Source organism: Poeciliopsis prolifica, unplaced genomic scaffold, assembly GCF_027474105.1.
Source record: "Poeciliopsis prolifica strain line A6 unplaced genomic scaffold, Auburn_PproV2 SCAFFOLD013, whole genome shotgun sequence".
In the NCBI taxonomy this organism is placed as follows: Eukaryota; Metazoa; Chordata; class Actinopteri; order Cyprinodontiformes; family Poeciliidae; genus Poeciliopsis; species Poeciliopsis prolifica.
Window position 1 is genome coordinate 2,174,478 of NW_026562388.1, and position 24,735 is coordinate 2,199,212.

The following is a 24,735-nucleotide window of genomic DNA, read 5'->3' on the forward strand; positions in this document are numbered from 1 at the left end:
AGAAATATTGTTCTTAATTCATATCAGACGTTTTTACGCTGGTGTTTTTGTGTGCGCCATTGTGTTGCAGCGGTGTCGCCCTCTGCTAACAGCTACAACGAGACCCTGAGCACCCTGCGCTATGCTGCGCATGCCAGGAACATTGTCAACAAGCCTCGTGTTAATGAGGTGAGTGACTCTTGAGGTTCTTAAAAGTAAATTGAAATAACATGATAAGGCATTTTTCTTGGATTTTTATGACATATGTTTGATTTCTGTTTAATTTTTAGGTTTTATTGCGTTTCAGAATAACTGAATTATTTTATTTTAAAAAATTTTCATATTCCCGTTTTTTAACTATTTTTGGTCAAGTAATACCTTATTTTACATTTCATTAGTTTTTATTTTTATAAATATTTCATTCATTTTAGAAATATTTTAAGGCTCAAACAATTAATTGTGAGTGATTGATTATTGAAGTAATCATGAACGGTTTTAGGTCATGATTACTAAAATCATGACATAATCGTTAGTTGGAGCACACAGACTCAAAAAAAGCTATTTGCTAAAAAAAAAAAAGACCAGCATATCTAGAGAAAAAATGAAACCAAAATTGTATAGATAGTGTTGAATGCATTTAATGTGAGATTGGAATCTTTGATCAGGTTTTGATTCATTCCTTGTGCAGGATGCAAATGTGCGGCTCATCCGGGAGCTGAGAGAGGAGATCGACAGGTTGAAGAGCATGCTGCTCAGCTTTGAATTGGTATGGTAACGTTTTACTGTTCAAGCATTTCAGACACTGCAGTGCATCATGATGCGTGCATAATTTTTTTTCTTTGTGCAATATGTTGACCGATTATTGTTTTGCCCTATAAATGGACAGCAACGTAATCCCAGCCCATCCCTGAGTGAGGAGAGAGACGGAAACCTCTCGGAAATGGTGCTACAAAATGAGCTAAAGGTACCGGAGAAAGAACAAGATCCCAAACATCCACGTCTTTCTCAAATCGCATTTTTATGCTGTTCCTTGAGTCGCCCTAACAGTTCATTTATTCCTCCATGCAGGTGGAGCAGCTAACAAAGGACTGGTCGGAGAGCTGGAGAGACAAGAAGGAGCTGCTGGAGCAGTACAGTGTGGACATCAACAGAGACCGGGCCGGTTTCCTCATCAACTCCCTTCAGCCACACCTGGTTTCTCTGGATAGAGACGTCCTCAGTACTGGGATTGTGTTTTACCACCTCCAGGTATGAGATCCTTAAAAAAAAAAAAGATTAAATTTGCAGCATTCTTGTGTAAATCATTTGAGAACAGTAAGTCTTTATTTTGTGAAATCAGATTTGTTTTTAGATTGGTTTTGGCAGTAGTTTATACTGTGGTAAAAAAGTGTTTATGGCCTTGTTTACGTTTCTGATAATCTTTTATCTAAACCCTAGAGATGTATGTCTATCACACTTAAGAAGAAATGGCAGGATGCTTAAATCAAGCGCTTCCTTTCGACTTGCTCTACTTTTTTCAGCATCTTTGTCAGCTTCCCTGACTCCAACCTTTTTCTTGTTTCTATCTAGATTCCTCTTCTCTTCACACTATTTGTCTGCTAAAAAAAAAAAAAATCTCTTGACTAAAGGTGCGTTGTGTTGCCTTCCCTCTGTCCTGTCAGTCCCCCCTCCCCCCCTTCTACGCGTGTCAGTGTCTCTGCTGCTATTCACAAAGCGTGATCGGATCAAAAGATGTTAGCTCTATGACAGGAACTCAGAGGAGCCTAAACTGTCCCGATTCTGACATTGATAGGCATATCCTCAGGCTTAACAATTGCACTGTTTCACGCATGTGATACGATGAGACCACTTGGGACTTACGTGGGCCTGATATCATATAAGAAAATCGTGATACACTTTCGATAACTCAAAAGAGTAAACAATGTTTTTTGATCTTTTCTTACTTGTCAGGTTAGTTTAAAGATTAGAATAGAATGCAGTTATTTTTGTATGTCACTGTTCACTGTTGGAGTGAGTTATCATAACACCCCCTCCCTACACCTCACCCCTTTTCCTGCAGGGCTTTGTCTTTTTCCTTTTCTTTCGAAAGTGTTGGTACAACTTTATGCTAGACATTCACATTTTAAGTCAAACTGCACTTAAAATCCCTTCCAGCACAGTGAATCTTGAATATATTTCATTGAGACAAAGTCGTGCATAAGAGTGAAATGGAAGGAAAATTACGTATGATTTTTGATTTGTTCTACAATCGAAAGTCAGAAAATTTGTTCGTATTTACACTCGATGCCTTTCTGCTACCACTAATATTTCAAAATAAAATCCAGCCCAACTTTAGAAGTTACCTCGTAATAAAATTGATTATGTGGAATTTAATTAATTTCAAAGTTAGGTTATCAAACCGATTCAGATCAGGCAAATATAGCTTACATATAAAATGCTATGCTTTCAGAAAAACATGTCATAAAATAATCAGGGTGGGTGATATAAAATAAAAATTTCAATAAAAGTTGATCATAGTTGATGGAAAGATGGCTGCAAATTTTGAAAAATGATGCAGTGTTACTTTTATATAATCTGAACTGCTACTTTTTTTTTTTTTACCAAAACACACACTGTCGAAGAAAAAAGGTTTCATTGAGAAAAAATGCTTTTATTTGATTCAGTACTGTCTTCGTTTGTGTAGTTTTTGTGATAACAACTGCTCCATTTGCACTTTTACTTACTTTATTATAGGAAGGAATTACCCGCATTGGACCTCAGAAGCAGCGTGAAGAAGCACATATAGGTAAAAATACATATATATGTATATTTTTTTTTATGAAGTTGTAATTTTATTCTTGTGAAAGGTAGATAATAGAGTGGGACATGTACATTTGAGTAATCTTTTAGTGGCTTTTCATGATTTTAAATGTGGAGTTATGTTGCTCTTGAATGTTGCATCTGTAGAGCATCGACAAAGCTTTCTATATCAGCATGTATGAAGCCATCTCTGAATCCTGTTTGTAGTCGTTCAGGGCAGTTCCCGCTGCGAGATTGAAAACCACGGGGGTGTGGTAACGCTGCGACCGCTGCCGGGTTGCGTCTGCCTGCTCAACGACAGAGAGGTCACCGAGCCCTGCAGACTGGCTCAAGGTCAGATGTGGTCGTCAATAAAACCATCTGATAATAACGTCTGTGTCCATAACGAGCGAAATTTCAGAAAATCAACAAAGTTAGATAGCTTCAACTCTGACTGCGGTTAATCTCAAGATGTCATGTAATTTAAAATTATACCTGTTGAGGAAGGAGCACACAAACACTCAAAGACAGCGGCGATTGCACACGTCTGTGTCCTGAGCTTGCAATAAGCCGAGCGCAGCATGTTATGAAGAATACCTCTCTGCACCTCCAGGGACCGTGATTACGTTGGGAGGAGTGCATAAATTCCGCTTCAACCACCCGGCAGAGGCAGCCATCCTTCGGGAGCGAAGACGGGTCGGTATCTGCTCACTTAAATGACCATTTAATCCGCCATAATCTGCACAAATATTGCGTTTTGTGTGATTACAAAGTGTTTTAAAGTAAACCTGCTCTTTTATTTCTCTGTTTTCAGGTCAGCGAAGGCGGTTCAACGAGCAGCTACATTGACTTTTGCTCCCTGACTCCTGACGATCAGTAAGTACCATCCCCAAGCAGAAAGAGAAACTCAGGACAAAAACAATTACATCTCACATTATTCATCACTCACACGAGTGTGTAAGTGTATGTATGTGTGTGGACTACAGTCAGACCTCTTTGCAGCTCTGTGATTATAAACTTTTATTAGGAGTTAAGAGTTATAACATCTAGGCAATGCCTCCTGGTGCTGTTGCTGTGGTTTCATACATATCAAACTGTCCCTAGTTGCTGTTTACAGTTTAGCTTCGGGCGTTGCTTAGTTACTGCTGATGACTGCTTCTGCCTGAAACCTCCCTGCACAACCAACAAATCATAATTTAGTCTTTTTATCCAGTGATCCATAGAAGTTTAAATGCTATCACATTTTTTTCAGTGCTTCATCATTTCATATGTTCTCATTCCGTGAGTCTTGTTTCTGGTTTCTAGTGTGAAAGAACTGAAGCTGGATTCCACCGAGGAGCTTGCAGTCAGGCGGCGCGTGGATGAGCAGAAGCGCTATGTGGAGAGTTTGCGGCAGGAGATTCAGGCGGAGCAGAGGAGGGCCGAAGGAGAGCTGGATAGAGAGCAGGCCCAGCTCCGGCAGCAGTACTCTGACAGTAGGTTTTCTCACTTATTAAATGTTCCCATAAGTTTCAGTTTCAAAAGTCAAAATCAAATTGGAAATATGTTGCAATCAAAATGTTTGGACCTTTTTATTACATTCATACTCTTGAACTTTTCCACATTTGGTAATTAAAACCACAAATCTGCCTTTATTTCAATGGCATTTAATGTGATATTTACAATTATTGCGTAGTTGTAAAGTAGAAGACAAATGAAAGGTAGTAATATTTTCAAAGGAGACACAGCTGAAAGTTTTATTGACTACATTATGTCTACAGAAATTAGATAAATTAGAATAGACATCCCAATGAAAGAATCTGTTTATCAGATGAAAAGTACATTTTGAAAATGTACTTTCGGGTTTGTAGTGCTTATCAACGTTGTTTTTTTCTTTTTTCACAACAGTGCATCAGTGGATTTTGCATGAGAAACTCCTCCTGAAAAAAGCAGAGACAGTGAAGCAAGACTCTGGTGTCCAAACGGACCCCATCCCCGCTCCTCTTCTGGAGAAACTTACAAGTCAGGTGTTCATCGGTCAGAAGAATATAATCGTTGAATATCCTTGCAAGGCAGTGAGGGCCAGGAAGAAAACTGTACAGGACGAACTGTTGAAGCTTCACGCCCTCCGCCGCGCTGAAGGTCGCATCCGCCGGAAAAAGCTGCACTGCCAGCTGCAGAAAATCGCCAACAAACGCCATCTACTGGACGCTAAGAGAGAGTTACAGCAGCTGGAAAGTAAACTTCCTACTGGACCAAACGGCGAACAGTCCCTAGAGATGGGGTCCCCTTCAAAGCGAGAAGAACAATCCTTTGTATCTCGAAGACACTCGTTTTCAGTAGATCTGTTGTCTCGGCTCTACCCACAGCGTTCACCTATCTTTAGGTAAGGGTATTGACTTTTTGTCCCCCTTGATTTAAATGAGCTTAATCTTAAATCTTTCTTTTCTTTTCCTCCCATTATTAGGCACTTCCTCAAGAGAAACAAGTCTGTTGAACAATCTTTAAATTCAGCAACTATGTCTGATCCCATTAGTGGCAGAAAGTGGGGTTCTGAGGAATATATCCCTCGAGGAAGAACCCAAAGTTGCTCAGGCTCCATCTCCTCTGGACACAATCAGAATAAAGTAAACCCTTTTGGAAGCATCAGACAAACCAAGGAACCACAGCCTCAACCATGTTTGGGCCAGCTGGGAAGAAAACCTCTGCTCCCAAACCGAGACATGTTATTTAACAAATTGGGTAAAACGCCTAAAGCTGTATCAAAATCACCTCTTAGAGCTGCATCGCTTCCCGTCTGTAAAGAACATCTACAAATATCTAAAATAGATAAAGTGTCTACTGATGAAAAAGGAGACAACAGTGGAAGTAAAACCATCAGCAGATCATTGTCTCATTTTGTGAGTCCCGGGATAAAAACGGCTCTATCCAAAGTTTTCAGAAAATCACCCTCAGGTGTGAAGGGACGGAGAGTTCTTAAGCCTCTGGGAAGGATTACAGGTAAATTTCCGTGGAGACGAAGATTAGATAAGAGCCTGAAAGGTTCTTCAGTTAATCAGAATGGTACCATCAAAGCAACTGTGTCGTGCGAGGAGCTTGATCAGAGGAATCTGTTTGATAGCGTCAAACAGAGACGCTGGCATAGCACCGAGGCACTGATGAATAAGAGCAACGGAGGTGTAGAAGACCATCCAAAACTGTTTGGATGGTTCGAAGAGCAAAAGGAAGGGGATGAAGCAACGTCAGACTGCGAGAGCCTTTTCTCTCTCGACTCTCTGTCCTCTGCTTACGCAGCCGCGCTGGCTGAGCATTTGACACGTGAAGATTCGGCTCCGAGTGAAGCAGAAAGCAACGACAGCGAAATGTCTAAAGATTCTTTGACCGTGGAGAACGGCTGGAAGTTCTCAGTGGTTAAAAAGCGCAAACAAGCAGCAATTGAAACTTACTCTCGAGTAACAGATTTCGTAGCCGCAGCTGAGGAGCATTTTAGTCGTGACGCTACAAGCAAATCCCAAAATCAGAGCTCATTAGAAGCAGCCAGTGTGCACAAATTGATTGATGATTTCAGGAACCTGCAAACCAGCAGCTGCAGTGTGAAACCACCAGAGAGCTTGCTGGCTCTTGCTGATGTTTGGTCCTCTGCAGATAGCCAGAGGACTGATGGGGTTTCTCTGCCTTTACCAAGAAAAGTTCTGCTCTTGAATGCAGACAGTAACAGCAGCAGTGCGAGTCCAGTTAGCGGGAATCTGTCAGACTCACATGGTGAATCTAGATGTGTTAACTCTGAGGCTCTAAATAGTTCAGAGCTCAATCAGCGCCCTCCAGGGTTGAGAGACTCCGGTGCTTTTGGAGCTTCAAAAAATGTCTTGACATTAGGTAACTGTGGAGAGTTCCCAATGGAACGATTTGGACAGAACAATACAACAACCTTTAACACTCCTCTAGAATCTGTGCATCAAGCTCTTTGCATGTCACAAAAAGACATTCACCAAGCAACATCAGACACATTTCACGAGCCAGCAGATGCTGTATCTGCATCGTGTGGCTCAAGTTTTCCATCCGACGACAGACCCAATCCTTTAAATCCGTTTCAACCCTCACTTAACAAAGAAGCAACAGATTTAGGTGTTGAAAATGCCCGAGACTTGCAGCTAAATTATTTCAGGAACCCAGAGGATAGATCAGTTAAGTGGGAGGAAACCAAAAGCCATGAGCTGTCCGTTGCTCCCCAGCAGGAAGTTGTTAAAATGGCCTGTAAAAGTTCCAGGAAAAGGAACAAAGAGCACCGGAATGCTTTTATAGGCAGCCTGAAAATTCCAAAAAGGAGCGACAGCGGGGAGTTGGAAACTTTCTCCTCGGCACCAGGTGACGGCTTGGAAGGTGTTTGGTCTGATGACGATAACAGTAGCAGAGACTCCAAAGGGGAGTCGAACAGCCAAGAATTTCACTCTTCTGTTGATGGCAGTGATAAACAACATTTGGCCGCTTCAGATTCAAGGCCAGATTCTGATCTTCAGAACATCGAACTTGAACCAAGCAGCCGAATCTTCGAGGACAAGAGTTCTCAGTATGATGCCGCTGTTGGAGATAATGAGTGTGTGAGAAAGGGAGATGTAATGGCAAATAAAAAATTTGAAGTAACAGAAAGGTTTAATGACAGAAAACATCAAGAAAAAGCAAAGCATGTATGCAGGTCGGAAGCCATATGCAGCGCTATTGATCTGAGAATCTCTGACGTGATAAAAGAGCATGTAGATTCGTCGGGAGGAATGAACAAAAGTCAAAGTCTGTGTATTTTGTCATCATCTGCATGTAATTTTAGCCCTGACTGTAAAGAATGTAGATGGATGCCTGACCAGCTGAAAGATGAGAGGAGTGAAGATGTGAAAGAAGGAAAAATATGTGCCGATGTGCATGCATTAGTCACAGCAGAGCATTTGGGATCACGTGTGAAACAGAGGACTAGTCATGAAGGTCTAGGAAACCCAAAGGGGGAAAATGCTCTACCTCAAAAAGTAACAGATGAAGCTTCACCCAAAATAACCTTTACCCCTGATGTGATCGCCAGTAACATTTACTCAAATAAAGATTCTGGTCATTTTAATTCTGATCTCATTCCCCAACTCCGAATTCGGCACTCAAGACAGCAGCTTCACAAATGTATCCGTGACACAGCTTCTGCCTCGTGTCACGCAAATCTGAAGCATCTCTCATCTGTTTCAGACGATGTCAGTAAGAACTTCATAACCGACGGTGTAAAAACAAGCAGTCATTCACCTGAACAAAGCTCACCAGACATGATTCAGGTATTTAGAACCAGTGTTGATCAGTCTGCAGCAGAATTCTTAACTCATCGGGTAAAAGCAGTCAAACACCTCTGCAGTCAAATCAGACTTTCTCCTACTTATGGAGAAAATGTTGAACTCTACCACAAGGCTGGAAGCAAGCCTCTCACAACACAGGATCAGCTAAATTGTCAACATATATGTACACAAAACATCGCTCAGACTTCTGTTGCTGCTATCAATTCAAATGCCAAATGTACAAATTCACAGAGCAACTTCAACAAAAATCATCAAATAAACATCAAAGAGTTTTGTGTGGCAAGCAATGATAAAGGGGTTGAGAGTTTTTCTTTCAATCCAAAGGATGAATTATGCGTGCAGGACCTGAACTCTGAAACGATTTCCTCTGATAAAGATCTAAAAACACCACAGGCTGGTTCTTCCGTAATGTCCAAAGAGGCCACCATAAATACAACTGTTACACCAAGAAATCTTGCTCTTAGGAAGAAAAAAACAAAGCGGTTCAGAAAGTCTGATGTCAAAACTCGTCCTGCTTCTTCCTCCGATTCTTCTCTCAAGTCATCGGATGAAGATGACGAGGAGAAGCAAGGGAATAGGAGGCATTATTTCTGGCTGCTCGGAAGACCTAGCAGTGAAGAAAGTCGTGTTTCTATTTCTTCAAGTAAATGTAAGACAGAAATCCTTAAAGGGAATTCTGGTGAAAATAATGAATTGAAGATGGATTACATTCCACAAAGGCACTCTTTACCTCTCCACACGACATCCCAGAGGGTGGATGCAGAAAAAAGCTACCTGAACGAAAAGCAAAGTGGAGCACAGCACACACCACATTGCCAGGACTCATCCATTCATTTTGCATCCAGTGACATCAACCCTTTTGTCCACCAGTGGCAACACAGTGACTCAAACCAACACTGCTACAAGACCCCTGTGTTTGGAAGTGCCGCTGACCTATCTGTCAAATCTCCTCTCTTGAACAGCTCTGAGAAACGCCTAGTGAGATGTTCCAGTGCTGACAACGGCTTGAATGGGCTGAATTCTCCGTTTAACTCTCACCTGAGTACGTACGCCACCAACAAGGGGCTCTCCAGTACCCTGAGTAGCATTGAGGATTATAGAGAGAGAGTCGCTACACAGCACAAGAAAGCACAGGGAGAGACCTGCAATCAGGCAATAAACACTTCGGGTAATGATGTTGCCGGTTCTGGTGTCAATTCAAGTCAAGTCGATGAAATCATGCTTGTTTACTCATCAGAGCAGGAGTCAGAAACTAGCAAAATGCAGGTGCAAAGGAGAAAGATGCGTGATCACGGTACTCAAACCGAATCCAGGCTTGGCACAATCGGTAACAGCAGTCTAAAGAGGAAAGATCGCCACAAAAGAAGCAACACTGATGTTCCTTTGTCCCAGAGAAGCAAAGTGGATATTAAAAAATCCTCAACGTGGGCAAGTATGGAAACCATGTCTGCTCATCTCTCCAAGCTTATTGACAGCACTTCAGACCTGCTGGGAGATGTCCAGGGGATGAGGACGGGCGAAGTGAGCAAATCCAGTCCTAGGAGCAGCAACTCATCACATCGTAGCTTGTTGTGCAGCGATCGGCGTGGATGTAGCAAGAAAGACCGCTCAGTTCAAACAGCCTTAGACGTTGGAATACAGACAGAAGAGTTGGTGAATGCAATGAGCAGCCAGGCTGGTAATGAAACACTCAGAGAAAAGGCTAAATCTTATGAAGTTAAGGTGATTGTGAAAGTAATTGGTCCTGAAGACAAGAGTATGCACAGAGTAGTTAAAAAAGATGCTGAGCCAATGCAAAACTTCAATGTCTCTGTTGCACCTCAGTCAGATAATGACCCTCAGATATTGGCGTTCACAAAGACAGCAGCAAGTTACCACAGGCGTGCAAAATCTGCTTCCTCTCAGGCTTCGAAGCAAAGCACTCTTGAGGAATCAAGTTGCAGAAATGTTGCAGTCGCCTCCAGATCACCTAGAAAGTGTTTTCAAGAAAATCGCAGCGTGTCGTTGGCAAGCAATCCAACTGGCTTTATCAAAAAACAAGCAACATTTACAGACTGTTCCTCATCTCCCACTGTTACTGCGGGAACAAGATTAAGTTCAAGGCAGAGTGGAAAACAATCAGTACACTGTCAACCAAAATATAAGAATCAGCAAACAAGACATTCCTCTAAGGAGGGCACACCTGCAGTTCCTTCTGCTGAAAATGCTAAACAGTGTTTAGATGCTTTTTCCACTAAATCAGAAACTATGTCCCTTGAGAGAGTGAGTGAAATTAGTTGTTCAAGTCCTCAAGACTTCTGTACGAGTTCTTCAAGTCTTAGGTCATCATCGGACATAGACGGAGACATTGTAAAAAGAAAAATGACCTGCAAAGACGAAGACGACCACAGGACCCTCTCAGAGAGGAACAACCACATTTTTCCTACCGTGAGACAGGCAGTTGAGCATGAGCGTCAAGGGCAAGAATCCAACTTCACAAGTGTTCCTGGAGATGTTTGCATTGATATTGGCCATTCATCACCCTACAGTGACCGTAGAAATAAACTGAAAGAGGACGACACGATATCACTGGCGCACAGTGAGTGTGGCACAGAAGTTCTTGTGAACACTGAAGTTGCAACAAGTGTTTTTCCTTGGGATGACCATCAGAGAGTCCCAGACGACCTGCCCGTCCACAACAAGTTCACCAACTGGTCAGGAGTTAGCCAGAATCAACAGCCACGATGCTCAAACAAAGACGACAGAAACCGTGCTGAATGGGGCGATGTGGACAGCACGGGTTCAAACCTGGATGTTGTGGCACAAAATGACAGAAGATCCCGAGAGATACTGAAGCTGCGGCGGGAGAGAGAGCGGGTGATGGCGACCGTCAACCTCAGTCCGAACCTGACGCCTTTGACTGTGGAGCTGACGGAGGCTAAGCTTCATTACGGCCTGGGAGAGACTGATGCGTTATTAAAGATGCTGTCCCCAAGGTCCAAAGAGGAACTGCGACCGCTGACCACCGCGGCATCCAAACAGCTGCTGTATGACAGGTGGGGACAAAAAAAAGTATTCATTCTTCAAGAACTTATTTTGATGCATAAATTAGTAAGATTTTAATTGTTCTGTTTTTAAACCGATTTGAAAGCCATGTGTATTCCCCTTTAGGTTTGACATTTATGCTCTGCTTTGTGTTGTTTTGTCACATGAACTCTTAATTAGATTTCTCGGTGAAACGCAGTAATATGCTAAACATTTGCAAATCAGCAAATTTATAGCACCACTTCTTAGCTCTTCTGGCAATAAAGTTTAGATGCTTTGCAAAAGATGTACAGAAAATACAATTTTTTCCTGCTTTCAGATTCCTAGTTTACTTTTTTTCACCAGGAAAAAAAAAAGTCTTGGTAGGAACTTGACTAGACCATGAATGTCTTTTTAATAAATTCACCCACACATTTAGGTCACAATGTAAATTCAGTGCTGCAAATTCAGCTCAGACGTATTCTTTATCCTCAAAGGTGATACAGCTGTTTAATTTCTTGATCCTCTCAGGCACCGCCGCAGCATCGAGGCTTTAAGGCGGGAGAGGGAGGAGCGCCTCCAGACTTACAGAAGAGCTCGCAGTCTTAGCCCCGGCAAACATCCCCCGCCACAGGAAGCTGATCCCACACCCAACCGCTGCAAAGAATACCATCGACGACAAGAAGTCACTTGGTCAGACACTGAATGTCACTGGATATTAGCAACTTATATCCCAATGGAATAATATTTGATGACAAATTATTAGCAGGATAAAGATGCATGATTACCAGAAGAAAGTTGTTTTAATGAGAAAAAAGCTTTCATGAAGTTGTCAAGATCTGATGTAACCTTTCTTTCTTTAAAACAAAACATTACTCCGCTGTACGTGTTTGTCGATGTGAGCACATGTTTTTGCTAATTTCCCCAGTGTGGAAGTTCTACTTTTTTTTTTTTTTTTTAATACCAAATCATCTGTACCACAGTTTACCAGAACCTACAAGAGAAGCGGGACAGTGCCCACCAGACATTGAGCAGCTGCTGCGAGACTACAGCCGAGCCCGGGAAGAAGCCAAGACGGAGATCGCCAAGGCTCGCGAACGGCTGAGAGAGCGAACTGAGCTGGAGAAACAGAGGATACAGCAGCAGACTCTGTCTCAGGGAATAAAGGTCAGTTGTCCCGTCTATAATTGGCAGAATCATAGTTAATTTCCTCTGAGTGCAAAATGACATTGTTGAGTAGCTACAGATCCCCTCTTGTGAGGTTCACAGTCTGTAAGATACTCCACTGTAGATGATAATACCTAGCAAGTGTTGGACACATTTCATTTCACAGGAAATGAAATGTTTGTAGGTACTAGGCGATTAAATTTAGATTTTTAAGAGAACGAGATTGAAGCAGTTTGTAAAAGTTTGAAAAGATGAATTCATATCAGTGTTTTGCCACATGAACACAGTAAATCTGACTTCTGTTGACATGATTTCCCCAGGACGACCTGAAGCATCGGACCATAATCAGCAACAGCACTTTGTGCACAGGATCCAGTCTGAGTCTTTCCTCTGGACCAACATCTGGATACAACAGTGGCAACACCACTCAGCCACAGCTGTGCAACAGAGCAGTATTAAATCAACAGGTTTGCACACTTATACAGATTATTTGGGATTAGAAACATTGCTTTACTCTTAAAGTTTTCAGTCTGAGTGATCGGAGTATTTTTCCACTGTAAGGTGTGACTCTGAGACTTATTGCATTGTTGATGTTGTCTGTTGCTAGATTGTTGGGGTCCAGGGTGAGGGGCTGAAGCTCAGGACACGGCGTCCCGTCTGCGGTTTTCAGAGCGTGAAAACAAAACAAACATGGCTGTCAGCTCAGGGTAACTGCACAAGACTCATTTATAATCCTCAAGTAGACTTTTTGTGGTTTTAGAAAAATAACAAATATATTAATGTTTACATTTTACCTTTAAAGAGATATCTTTTGGTAGAAAGACATACGTTATACAACAATATTTACAGTAGAATGCATTTTATAGACAAGTGTGATACTGGTGACGTGTCTATTTCTTTTCTTCATTATAAATGTTTTAACAGATGTTCGGCTTGAGCTTCCTGTTAGCAGCTTTGAGCCACTGATGACTTCCTCTCCGTCGCCCCCTGTTGTTGCACGTCAGCGCACTGCTTCCTTTGGCTCAGTTTCCTCCATATCTACAGCATATCAAGACATCACTTCTACCCTCGTCTGTCAGGCTCTAGCTGAGGTAAAGTTGACAGAAAATTGATTTTCATGAAAAATTTCATCATTTTGAATGTTTTAAAACAAAATACAACTAGCAAAGTTCAAAAACTGTTTGAAGATTCTGCATTTAATCTATAATTTTCCATTTAGAATTAGAGAGTTTAAAATAGTTGATTTAAAGTAGTCCAGCTACTTTAAAAGTAGTGAAATAACCAAATGTCACATTTTGAAAATTTTAAACATATTTCAGGTTTGTGTTGTTGTCTTATTTGTAAAACCTACAGATCACACTACTATTCAAGCAGGTTTAAAATGAACATTTTCAACTGAAATTACCAAAGTCTTTAAAAAATGAAAGCATGAAAAATAAAGTCCAAAAATTTGATCATGGAAAGATCAGGGATTTTATAAGGAAAACTGTATGGGGACCTCGGAAAATCAGTGAAAAATGACTTCAGTACTCAATCGAAATGTCGGATTCTGTGGGTTAAATCAACTTCAGTCTGCATGAGAACAGAAAATAACTAAATATTTAAGTTAGATTTTTATATCATTGCACAGAACGTGTCATGTAATAGAACTGTGCTTTAATCAGTGAGATTTGGATTTAAAACGTAATAGAATACAAAATATGTACCATCTGAATTTTGAAAGTTTCTGATAATGATGACAATGATCCCAAAGATCCTGATGATCTTCCTCAACTTCTTTATTACCCAAGAGAATTCTAGCTGTATTATTTAAAAAAAGGTGGTTATATAAAATAAGAGTCGTACTAGCACTTCTTATTTTTTTCCTAAGAAATCACTGCATTTGTTTGCTGTTTTTCTACTAATACATAAAGAAATTAGGCTTTGTGACATGGTGTTTCAGGTATTTGTTCAGAGTTTTAGCAAGAAATTCTTTCTCTCCAGGTCCGACTGGCTTCTTTTGGGGATACGGGCAACTTTTTGAGGGGCAAAGCCTCTGCTGGGTGGAGGTGAGCTTCCTCTGATTTAACATTTTGAAATACTCTCAGCTTGTAAAGCAATTAAAATGCGTTCCTCACAACCTAAAATAAACTAACTAATGTATGTGTGCAGTTTACTGAAACGTCCTAATTTGTTAATTCAGTCACCAAGGGGAAGAACGGGGAATTCAGGCGTACTACAGATCTTCCTCCAGTCCCTCTGTCCATGGTTTTCTTGGGGTCGGAGAGGTGAGAAGGCCACTGGACAGTTTGTGGAACGTAATCAGCCAGATGTCCAAGAGCCACTTGTATAACCAGTCGCTTCGATCTGTGTGGACACGACCACTAGATGACAGCACTCAGCTGGGTGAGCCAATAACATTCTGCACTATACCCTACAACCTCTTATAGGTGTGTGCATTTAAACATGGAATTTAAGGTGTGTATTTTTACATGAATAATATTTATATCCTTTTGGGTTTATAGCAACAAAAGCATATTTTGTTTTTAATGGTTTGAACAAACTATGCAAACTTACCTCTCCTATGACTACTTCCTTTCTCCATGTGTTGAGTAGCACAGTTTCATTTATGAATAACAAGATTGTTGTATTGCACAAACACATTTGCTCTTACACCTCTTACAAGTTATTGTCTCATTGCGGCTGACTATAAATGGATGAATGAAGTGTCGTTCTGGTAATAATGACACTTTTAATGCAAAGTTGACAATTTTAACAGACTTTTAGTGCAGGTTTCTGAGAAAGTTTGCATTGTAAGTGTCAGTATCTACCGAATAATGCGAGGTTGACGCTTTCAATGCACTTTTAATTCAACATTTCATTAATAGTGTCATTTTTTTTACCGAATAGCACTTCATTACAAGTGAAAAACATTCATAAAGGCTCCTTTGTGTTCATAACAGGTGTTATGTCATGTTTAGGACAGTTTCATGTCAGTCTTATGCACACCCCATCAAATAACACTGACAATGAAAGGTTTGTGGTTGAATGCTATTCGAAGGCACTCTAAATGTATTTGCAGACAATCATCTTTTTTGTCACAGAAATTAGCTTTAAAATGCCATCTGTACGGTTTCACTCACTTCATTTGCATTTACTATGATTTTGATATACTTTTGTTTTTTTTGCGCAGTTTACATCCTAACAGACCCGTCCGCCTGCCACCTCAGCCAGCCGCGGGACTTCTGCTGCATCAGCACTCAGTCCAAGCAGGTAAGCCTGGCCGCAAAATCAGGCCGGATGATTGCAGCCGGCCTCCCCTTGTGTTGAGGTCAGGCGAGCATCGGCGGTGGCTGCACACCTTAATGTAAGGAGAAAATTCCATTTGCTCAGGTTAGATACCGCGCGAGCAGCGGCTCAGCGGCAGCCGGTGGAATTTTCGCCTTGCACTAAATGTACAACACGCACTTTACCGACGCCTCACGCTCACTGAACAGAAAGCGTGAACAACACTGACCCAGAGGTAGTGCTTATCAGCTATTTGTTATTGTTGTCAGAGTCGAGTTACCTCTTAGCTGGTCAAAACCCTTTACCGGCTGTTTTATTGATGGGCTTTCTCTCTCTGGCTCAGGGTGGCCTGCATGTGCTGGCTGTGCAGTCTGTGTTCGAGGAGTCCCTCCCCCGGCCGAGTGTTGATGCCATCCGGGCGGAGATGCTGCCCAGCTGCTGGATCCTGCAACCAGTCGTACGTGGGGGACAGGAGCTGACCAGAGTCATTTACTTGCTGCAGGTCAGATATGATACATACAGTTCCCGGAACTGTTTTGTGTACCAATTGCAAAATTCATTGTATTTTGTTAGGATTTAATGGAAGAGACCAGCACAAAGTAGTGCATAAATGCGATGTGACAGCATGCCTGTGCAGTCTTTATCTGAAATTAAGGCCTTAAAATGTCTTAGTTTAAAAAAAAAAAGTGATTGACCTTAAATATGTTAATAACTGGTTGTAAATTTTGTTGTGGCAGAACTATTTCTGAATCTAGTTTTTTCTGCCCTTGTCTGGCAAAAGCTTGAATCAGACTCAAAAATCTTCATTTTGTTCTGTGACTCAAGGCATGTTGAGGCTACTGCTAACTAGCTGCTAATAAACGCTTACTAACTAGCTACTTAGCTTTTATGGGTAAGTGCAGACTGTTTTTGTTTTCGTAGCTTGACACTACTTGGGTTTTTGCGATGATTTATTGTAGCACAGCAGGATCCTCCCACAATTCCCTATATTTATAGTTCTTTCGGTCTTAAATTTCATTCAATGTGGCATTGATAAACCCTTAGAAAGTCTTAAATTTGACTTTCTAAAACCTGTAGATAACCTGGAAGGAAAATCACACATGGTTTCCAAATTTTACCTCGTGTAAATTGCAGTGCAGCTAATTGCAGTGAGGATAGTTGGAGACCGTTGGTGAAAAAACAGCGAGGCCCATGGTGACTCTGGAGGAGCAGCAGACATCCACAGCTCAGGCAGTAGATTATCTGCATTGTAGTCCATGATTTATCACAGGTTATCTGTAAAGTACTTGTCACTTAATATCGTATGAATGCGGAAAAATCCAGGAAATGAGAATTCCCAGCTTGGGCTTTGTAGGTGCAGGTTCAACATATTGACTTGCCGTGTTGATCTACAGCATGATGAGTTTATAGCTCACTACTGGCAGGGCTCTCACTATTAATGAAATTAGTTTCTCATGGGGAAATCAATGATCAATCAAATTCTTGCTCTCACGGTTTCATGGATTAGCTCTGTGTAATTGTTGCCAAACATTTAAAGCTGTAGCAGCTGATTCAGGCACAACAAGGAAGTTGATGCATCAATGGTATGTCTAAAAAAAAAAAAAACTTTTTAGAGACTTTCTTGTCAATTCATATATGGTATTATATATGAATGTAGACGTCAACATTGTGTGTTTTCCTTAGGTCGACCTCGGAACGCCATCTTTTCCTCAGCGACTCTTGAACATGGTTGCCAGGAGGCAGGCAGCCGTCATCGCCGATCTCGATGTTTTCCTCGCACCATAAAACCCGCCAGCCGTGAGCACTTTGACTAGACCGTCACCAGCAGGGAGTTCTACGTACGGATTTGCACCTGGACCTTATTTACTTGACTTCTTTATTTCAAAAGGCACTTCCTGACAAAAAGTTGTAGCAGCTTCCTTTTTTTTTAATGAAAATATATATATTTTTTAATAAAATATTGATATTTTTTTTTATATTTGTATATAAATGCTTTTAACAATCTGTTCCACCAAAGATGCATCAAGTGCGAAAGCTTAAGCTGTTTCAATGTTTCATTTATGTCTACATTTCTTCCAGGGATTAAAATTACAATCACTCCGAAACAGCTACAGCTTTAACAATATTGTAGACCAAAACGAATTTGTAAAGGATTTTAGTTTCTTTCATTCACACTAACTTGATATGCACTTGGTGTTACATGCAATCTTTGTGTTTTATTTAATAAGTTGTGATAATCGGTTGACAGACGAGGCAGATTTTGTTTCTGTACCCCCGTGCTAATACTTCCACACGTGCCTGTTATGACAAAAACAACCAAAGGAAAACTTCTCAAAACATTTCGTCTGAAATTTCTATTTCTTCAAGCGACGCACACGTTTTTCCATAAGTGTCCTTCATTTGAGCTGAGAATCGATTTGAAGTGCTTTGCTGCAACAACTGGAAGGCACATGCATGCTTGGCGTTAAGATACCGGCGCTCTGCAGTTAACAGGCAAACACCTCCTGGAGGAATGAAAGGAAATTATTGCCATTCAGGAGCTTTCAAATGTAATGTGTTTATCTGTAAGAGCACTGAGAACGTTAACCAGCTCTCTGTAGGAAGCTACAAAGCAAACGTCGGAAACTGATTTGGATGTAATAAATGCGAGGGCCGCTGCAAGCAGATGAACAATTCAACTGAGAAACTGTTGAGCTTGAAACCGGCTAGGGAGGTTTGCAATAGGAGAAATGGTGCTCTCACGTTTTACTGTGTCGCCTCTGCAAGAGGGGAGTTCATTTTAACGACTCCTTGTTTCTGAAGTTCTTGTTCTTCAAATGTGTTTCATAGTTGTGTTGCTTCTTTTAACGAGCGTGGCACAATGCCGCGTTTTGCAGCTGCATGCGGAGTGCTTGTTACACATTTATTAACATTCCAGGTGAAGAGGTGACTGTGTTGGTGCAGTCTTCAGGCTGACCAGAGACGGGTGCTGTCCGGGTCAGCTGTGTCCTCACATGAAGCTGTTATGTTTAATTGAAGGTACAGGAAGCTTTCTTGGCCTCGCAGCAAACCAAAGAGCAACGAGTGACGTGAAGGAACTCAGAGAAAATTTTTGTTCTGAAATATATTTTTATGTGTAAATATTTCCGCATATCATTGTTTTTGTGAAAACTTATTTATATTTAGATAATCTGTTGTACAGTTTTTTTTTTTTTTGCAATCTGATGTTTCGGTCACTAATTATTATCTATTGTTCCCTTTTATTTTGACAGTTTTTGTGTTCAAACAATAAATATTTGTAACTGAGGTCGATTTTGCGTCGAAATGTAGAATCTTTTAGATCATTGCACGCCGATCTTTCCACGTTTTGTAGACGTCATCAAGCTTCTGGCTTGGATATTTGGCTGTTTTTCTCTACAGAATTCGACGGAGCTCATAAATAGCTCGATTTCCTCCCATTGTCTCGGTTATTTAGTGTTATCCACAAATTCAGTTTAAGTGGGGTCAGGGATTTCCCAGGTTAATGGTAGTTAAATCTATTTGTTTATCAAAATGAACCCAATTTTGTGTTTAATTTTGCAGATGGAAAAAGTAGGCAATCACTCCATCATTCCATTCAATGAGTGAACATCTGATCAACACTGTGTTACTCACTGATTTGTTGCTTATCTATGAATTAATGCACCTGCAGCAGCGTTACCGCCCGCATAAGCCTCCACTCTGGGCCACAATAGTGAAGCAGCCTCCTGTTGTCCCTGCTGCTCCACGTGGAATGCAGGGGGCGGCGGTGGAGGTGACATGTCCATGAGGGTCTCTCAGGGCGGGTGGGTGTTGTGTGCGCGCGATTAGAGCCCGAGCTGGGCTGGGTGGTGGTGGTGGTGGTGGGAGGGGGTGGGTATCGGGGTTACTGGGGAGATCAGAAGTACCTCAGCCATTTAGAGTCACCAGCTCTTGTCAGGAATGTCCGCCCCCCACACCGCGCGCGCACAGACCATGTACTGGATGCGCCGACTTTATTTTTAACCCGGCAGGGCGGGTCAGTCGCTGGCTTTCGGAATGACCGCGGAGCGCGCCGTGCCTTCAGCCCCGCTCTCCCTCCCTTGTCCCCCGTGCTGGACCGTGTCCTCTTCCTCCTCCTCCTCCTCTTCTTCCTCCTCCTCGCGCACTGGACATCTCTGCACGCGCTGACCTGCAGCCCGCCTCTTCAATGGGATTATAATCGGTTTATTGGCAGGAAGAAAACTCGAAGAGACCCGCTCAGAGAGGGCTGAAACTACAATTAAGTAAGTAAATATAAAACCGAGCCAACTCACGCTTGTCTATTTGAATTAGTGACTTTTGACACAGATTTAATGAAGCGGCCGCTTACTGTAGCTGTCAGGTAAGTTTACTTGAACCACCTGTTGGTTGGCCGTGTGTGTATAGAGGCGTCCGCTTTTCCTTTTAAATAAACACAAATAAATATAAGACAGGTACTTTTATTGGTTTGAGTTTTGGCTTGAAACTTGTTTTCTTCGTGTCTGTAAACAAGCCCGTCGACTATTGAGTTGTTTGTTATCTGGTGCCGCAAAAAGGCCGCAGCGGAGTGCGGCGATAAAACTGCGCAAAACTCGGTGCGGCCTTTCAGGAAGCCTTTGGCTTTTGAAGGCTTAATGGCAAAGTTTGCAAATCTAAGTTTTATAAAGTAACTTAAAAAAAACAAAAAAAATAATTTTTTTGAATGCGTTTTACTTGTATTCAGTGATCTAAAAATATATATTTTAAATATGGAGTATGCTTCCACTACAACAATACATTTGTTGTAGTGGAAAGAGATCACAAATGATCACTTTGAGTCAGTAGTTATGTCAAAGTTTATTCCTTGGTCTTAGGTTTCCCTTCTTCTTCATTCCCGTTCCATCTCTTCCTTTCTTATTCCTATTTTTTATGTAAGTTCAAAGCCTATAATAATTACGTCACAGCATTATTCTTCCCTCTTATCAATTTTGATGAATAACTCGTATATTTGCCTGAAAAAAACGAGTTAAGAACGACTATTGCTTACATGAAGTGTAGAACTGGACTTTTTCCACTTTTCAATTCTTCCTGCTAAATAAATTGTACGATATGTATTTGTCACTCTTTATAGAAAGCACTTTATTGTATTGAAAAGAAAAAAACAAAGCATGTTCCCCTGCTTTAAGTGAAGAGTTTCTTCTCATTTCCCTAAAAGGACATGTGTGAGCGTGTTGCTCTGTCTGGACCAGCAGAGCCTTTAGTGTAAACACTCCAGAAATTATTTACCATTGATTCCTTTTACCCTTCTCCCAAGACTGAGCTGTCTCTCTTTCTCTCTCGACACAGTCAAAGCAATTCCAGCCACAGCGAAAGATCTCTTTAACAGCTGATGTACATAATCAGTGTACACCTTTGTCCTAATAGCGTCTAAGTAGTCCACTTTACGAGCTTAGGTCTGCCTTCGTGGAGGAACCCAGCTCAGCTTTGTGTTTTAGACTCACTCTGACCACGCTTCAGTTTCTCAGACACATGCCCACACTGTGGGTCGCTCATCTTTGGCCACACCCGTAACATCGCTCTGTTACTTAATCTCGGTTCCACTTTGTGCTGTTCACCACAATGTGAACAGCACACACGCAGCAATCTAATGTGTTTTCTGCTCAGTGTGCAGTTTGGGCATCTGTATACAGCTGCAAGAGCAGGCTTTTTTTTTTTTCTTGAAAGCTTGGGTTCAGATCAGGTGCTCTGCTGTTTGCATCAATGCTATTTTTAAAAAGGACAGAAATAGATGTTACAGTAAATTCCAGTGAGACCTAAGTATGGAAAGCGAACTTTCACGGCTGGTTGTTTTTTTTTTTTTTTGTGCTTAATGATTATTTCATGTCGGTTTCCATAAAAAAGTCCAAACGTGTCCTCTTATTGCAATGCTCCAGTAAAACGTGCAAAGAGCACTCGAAGGTCACGCAGCTCTTGGGCATCTGCAGGAATTCCACTTTTTTCATTGCCTCTCTCGACACTTTCCAACTTATGAGAAATTATCCAGAGCCTCTGACTCAAACGCTGCGCAGCTTCAAAACCAGGCGTCTGCACATTTCTGTTTCATTACTTTTATTGGTGAGGGCTAATAATAGCTCCAGAAAAAACAAAAAGTTTTCTGTGTCAGCTGCGTCATATTTATGCAAAAATAACCATGAAACGACTTTATTCACTAAGATGCAAGCGAGTTTTGCTTTTGTGGTATAAAACGATCATTCTTTTATTGCAATTCACTTTTCCTGAGCTACTGCTTTGGTCTTTGCTTTAGATGTGCAAATATACGTTGCAGATGAGGAGCCCGATTTATTTAAACCCTGTCTTTTTCTAATCCAAACTTGATTTTGCAAGCACTGACTTTTATATGGTTTTACTGTTATGTTGTCACACTTTCAGATACTATTAAAAATTAATACATTGATATTATTTTTATTTTTATTAGTTATAACCAATAAAAATAACGTTATTTTACATTCTCTCTACTCTTCTTAAAGAAGAGAAGAAACACAAAACATTCTCATTAAAGTAGGAAGGTCCATAGCACTTTTGCATGTCTTTGCAGATTACCCACGTCTAATTGGAAGTGCAACTTTTTTTTTTTTATTTGAAATTTTTAATATCAAATATTTGTTTGATTAAAACTACTCACCCAACTATTTAAATTCAGTGCTTTTTAAAAAAAAAACAAAAACAAAACCAGCTTGACCTTTCTCAATAACAAATTTTCCTGGACGATCACTCGTCCCAGAAATTATTGTGATAAACGATAATTGTTGGTTTGATGCCATTTTCCAGTAGTGTATTGATAATGGCATGATAATTCATTTATCAGTCTCAAAGACTGATAAACTTTTAATTTTGCGATGAAGACTTAATACTAGAACAAGACGTGTTCTTTACACTTTCCTTTAGACATGACAACCATTAACAACAAAATGGAAATAAAAACCACTTACCAACCAGGAATAAAATGTGATTATCATGTCTCCATAAACAAAATTGCCCTTCAAAAAATATCAATCATCAGAGTAGAAATGATGAATCTCCTTTTAATTGATTCATTGCTTATTGCGACAGACTTAAAGCCAGCAGTGCTGAGTGTGTGGCGATGATTAAAAAAAATTGTGGCAAAAGAAATGAAAAATGAATCACTTCTGAACAAATTGCAGTGAAAATAACCAAACACAATGAACTGTAGCCGTGACGTGATGCCTCAGCTGGCATTTCGTGGCTCTTCCAGGGCTGTGCGCATCGTAACGTCCAGATGCCGGTGGAATGCTGTTATTCTATTCAGCATCTGTGATGGAAGCCTTTCTTGTTTTCCTGCTGACGGGATAACCTGTTGCAGGTGTGTTTGGGCTCTTCGTCCTCAAGGTCACCAAGTGGAGAGCTTGCGCTGGTCTCCATTAACTCCCTGCCTTTTAATTTCTCTACACACCCCCAAATGAAGACACACGAGGTGTCTCCACGGAGACCGCACGCCTCAACAAACGCACTTAATTTGCTGCTATTAGTGTTTTGCGGCCAAGTGGAGTCAAGTCTTCATACACGATTAGAGACGTACATGTTTGTGCTGACAGGTTGGGGATGGGAGCTTGAGCGGCGTGTAAAGGGGTTTTTACGCCACAGTTCTGGCGAGGTGATGTGTGCCGTGGTGATAAGGGGATCCCCTGGTGGAGGGTGGAGCGTCCCCGAGCTGATAAGAGACCTCTGCAGAGGACTGATACCAAGCAGAAGGAGGGAGACCTGTAGAACGGCATCATTGTAGAGGACCGAGGGCCTCTTCTCTGAATACACTGAACAGACAAACGTGGGACTTCTGCAAAAAGTAACTCGTGATTATTTTGAATGAATATTTACACTCACACCAGATTCTATGACATTTCTGACATATTTAATGCATTGATGAAAATAATCCAGTCATAATGTATGTAGGATTGTATCAAAGTAGCATAAAAATACCTCAGGCGAGTTAGGGGGGCAGGAAGATTGTTTATTTATTTTAGATTGCTGAAATTCAGCTTGTTTTACCTTAAAGAAGTATTCACAGTCCTTAAGCATGTTCAGATTACAACCACAAAAGTTCGCATATTTAATCAGTTTTGTTTGATAAATAACAGAAAGAAAATCACGGGGTAAAAGAAGAAAAATAATACATGATTCAGAAATTTTACAAATGAAAAGTTGAAAAGTGTAGGATGCACCTCTGTCTATATTTATAAATGTATATATATTCGTCTGTATCAGTCTTTGCTGTGGTTTCAGCTGCAAGTCTTCTTGGGAAGACCTTTACTGGTTTTGTGCATCTAGAGAAGGAAATTTGGTTTCATTCTTCTTTTCAAAATTGCTCAATCTCAGTCAGATTGAATGGATAGGATCTGTAGATTATCATTCATGTCTTACCCCAGATTATCATTCCTAAATTTGACACACAAATACACGCTGACTCATTTTAGTGCAGGGGTGTCAAACTCCAGTCCTTAAGGGCCGCTGTACCTGCAGTTTTTAGATGTGTCACAGGTACAAAACACTGGAATGAAATGGCTTAATTACCTCCTTGTTGTGCGGATCAGTTCTCCAGAGCCTTGCTAATGACCTAATTATTCTATTCAGGTGGCGCAGCAGAGGCACATCTAAAAGTTTGACGGCAGTGGCCTTCCGGGACTGGAGTTTGACACCCGTGTTCGAGTGCAACTACAGCCTAAGCTGTATGCTTAGGGTTGTCCTGCTGGGAGAAGGAAAATTACTCGCAGCCTCAAATAGGCTCATCCAATAAACTCTGACCACTTTGACTGTTTCTGCTGAGAAGCATCCCTCGAACATGATTATCCCATCGCCTTGTTCCACTGTGGGGGATGACGTGTTCAGGGTGATATTCAATAATAGCCTTCCCTTAAAGGTCAGATTTGTGGAGTGCACTGATAATAGATATCATGTCAGCTGTCGGCTCTTACCTGAGCTATGGATCACTGCAGCTCCTCCAGAGTTTCCATCAGTCTCTTGACTAGTTCTCTGGTAAATCAAAGCTTGAGATCTAGATCTCTCACTCAACTTTTCTGTAACATCGTTCTGTTCTTTCATCTTAATGTTCCTGTTTGATGACATCTGTTCTCCGACAAACCTCCGAGGCTTTCGAAGAACAGCTGCATTTATACTCAGATCAAGTTACACTTACAGGTGACTCTATCTACTAACGAGATGACTTCTGAAAGCATCTGGTTGCAGTAGA

General features: G+C 41.1%; 2 protein-coding genes across 3 annotated transcripts in view; both read left to right on the forward strand.

The window, feature by feature from the left end:
• The window catches only part of stard9 (StAR-related lipid transfer (START) domain containing 9), a 39,534-nt gene extending 20,746 nt beyond the window's left edge, over nt 1–18,788 (forward strand). Inside the window, exons 12-32 of the mRNA XM_055038738.1 lie at nt 71–168; nt 668–745; nt 866–943; nt 1,048–1,227; nt 2,713–2,764; nt 2,986–3,111; nt 3,371–3,453; nt 3,572–3,633; nt 4,063–4,232; nt 4,645–5,122; nt 5,204–11,095; nt 11,595–11,756; nt 12,047–12,230; nt 12,551–12,697; nt 12,838–12,937; nt 13,155–13,321; nt 14,214–14,278; nt 14,413–14,615; nt 15,403–15,482; nt 15,841–15,999; nt 17,181–18,788. Coding sequence (XP_054894713.1) covers nt 71–168; nt 668–745; nt 866–943; nt 1,048–1,227; nt 2,713–2,764; nt 2,986–3,111; nt 3,371–3,453; nt 3,572–3,633; nt 4,063–4,232; nt 4,645–5,122; nt 5,204–11,095; nt 11,595–11,756; nt 12,047–12,230; nt 12,551–12,697; nt 12,838–12,937; nt 13,155–13,321; nt 14,214–14,278; nt 14,413–14,615; nt 15,403–15,482; nt 15,841–15,999; nt 17,181–17,282 — 8,666 coding nt within the window. The 3' untranslated portion in view covers nt 17,283–18,788. The remainder of the gene's footprint in view (nt 1–70; nt 169–667; nt 746–865; nt 944–1,047; nt 1,228–2,712; nt 2,765–2,985; nt 3,112–3,370; nt 3,454–3,571; nt 3,634–4,062; nt 4,233–4,644; nt 5,123–5,203; nt 11,096–11,594; nt 11,757–12,046; nt 12,231–12,550; nt 12,698–12,837; nt 12,938–13,154; nt 13,322–14,213; nt 14,279–14,412; nt 14,616–15,402; nt 15,483–15,840; nt 16,000–17,180) is intronic.
• A 658-nt stretch (nt 18,789–19,446) lies between these two features.
• Nucleotides 19,447–24,735, forward strand: part of sptb (spectrin, beta, erythrocytic) — a 41,910-nt gene continuing 36,621 nt past the window's right edge. For both annotated transcript variants that reach the window (XM_055038744.1, XM_055038745.1), the window contains exon 1: nt 19,447–19,759. The gene's annotated coding sequence lies outside the window, so the exon portion shown is untranslated. The remainder of the gene's footprint in view (nt 19,760–24,735) is intronic.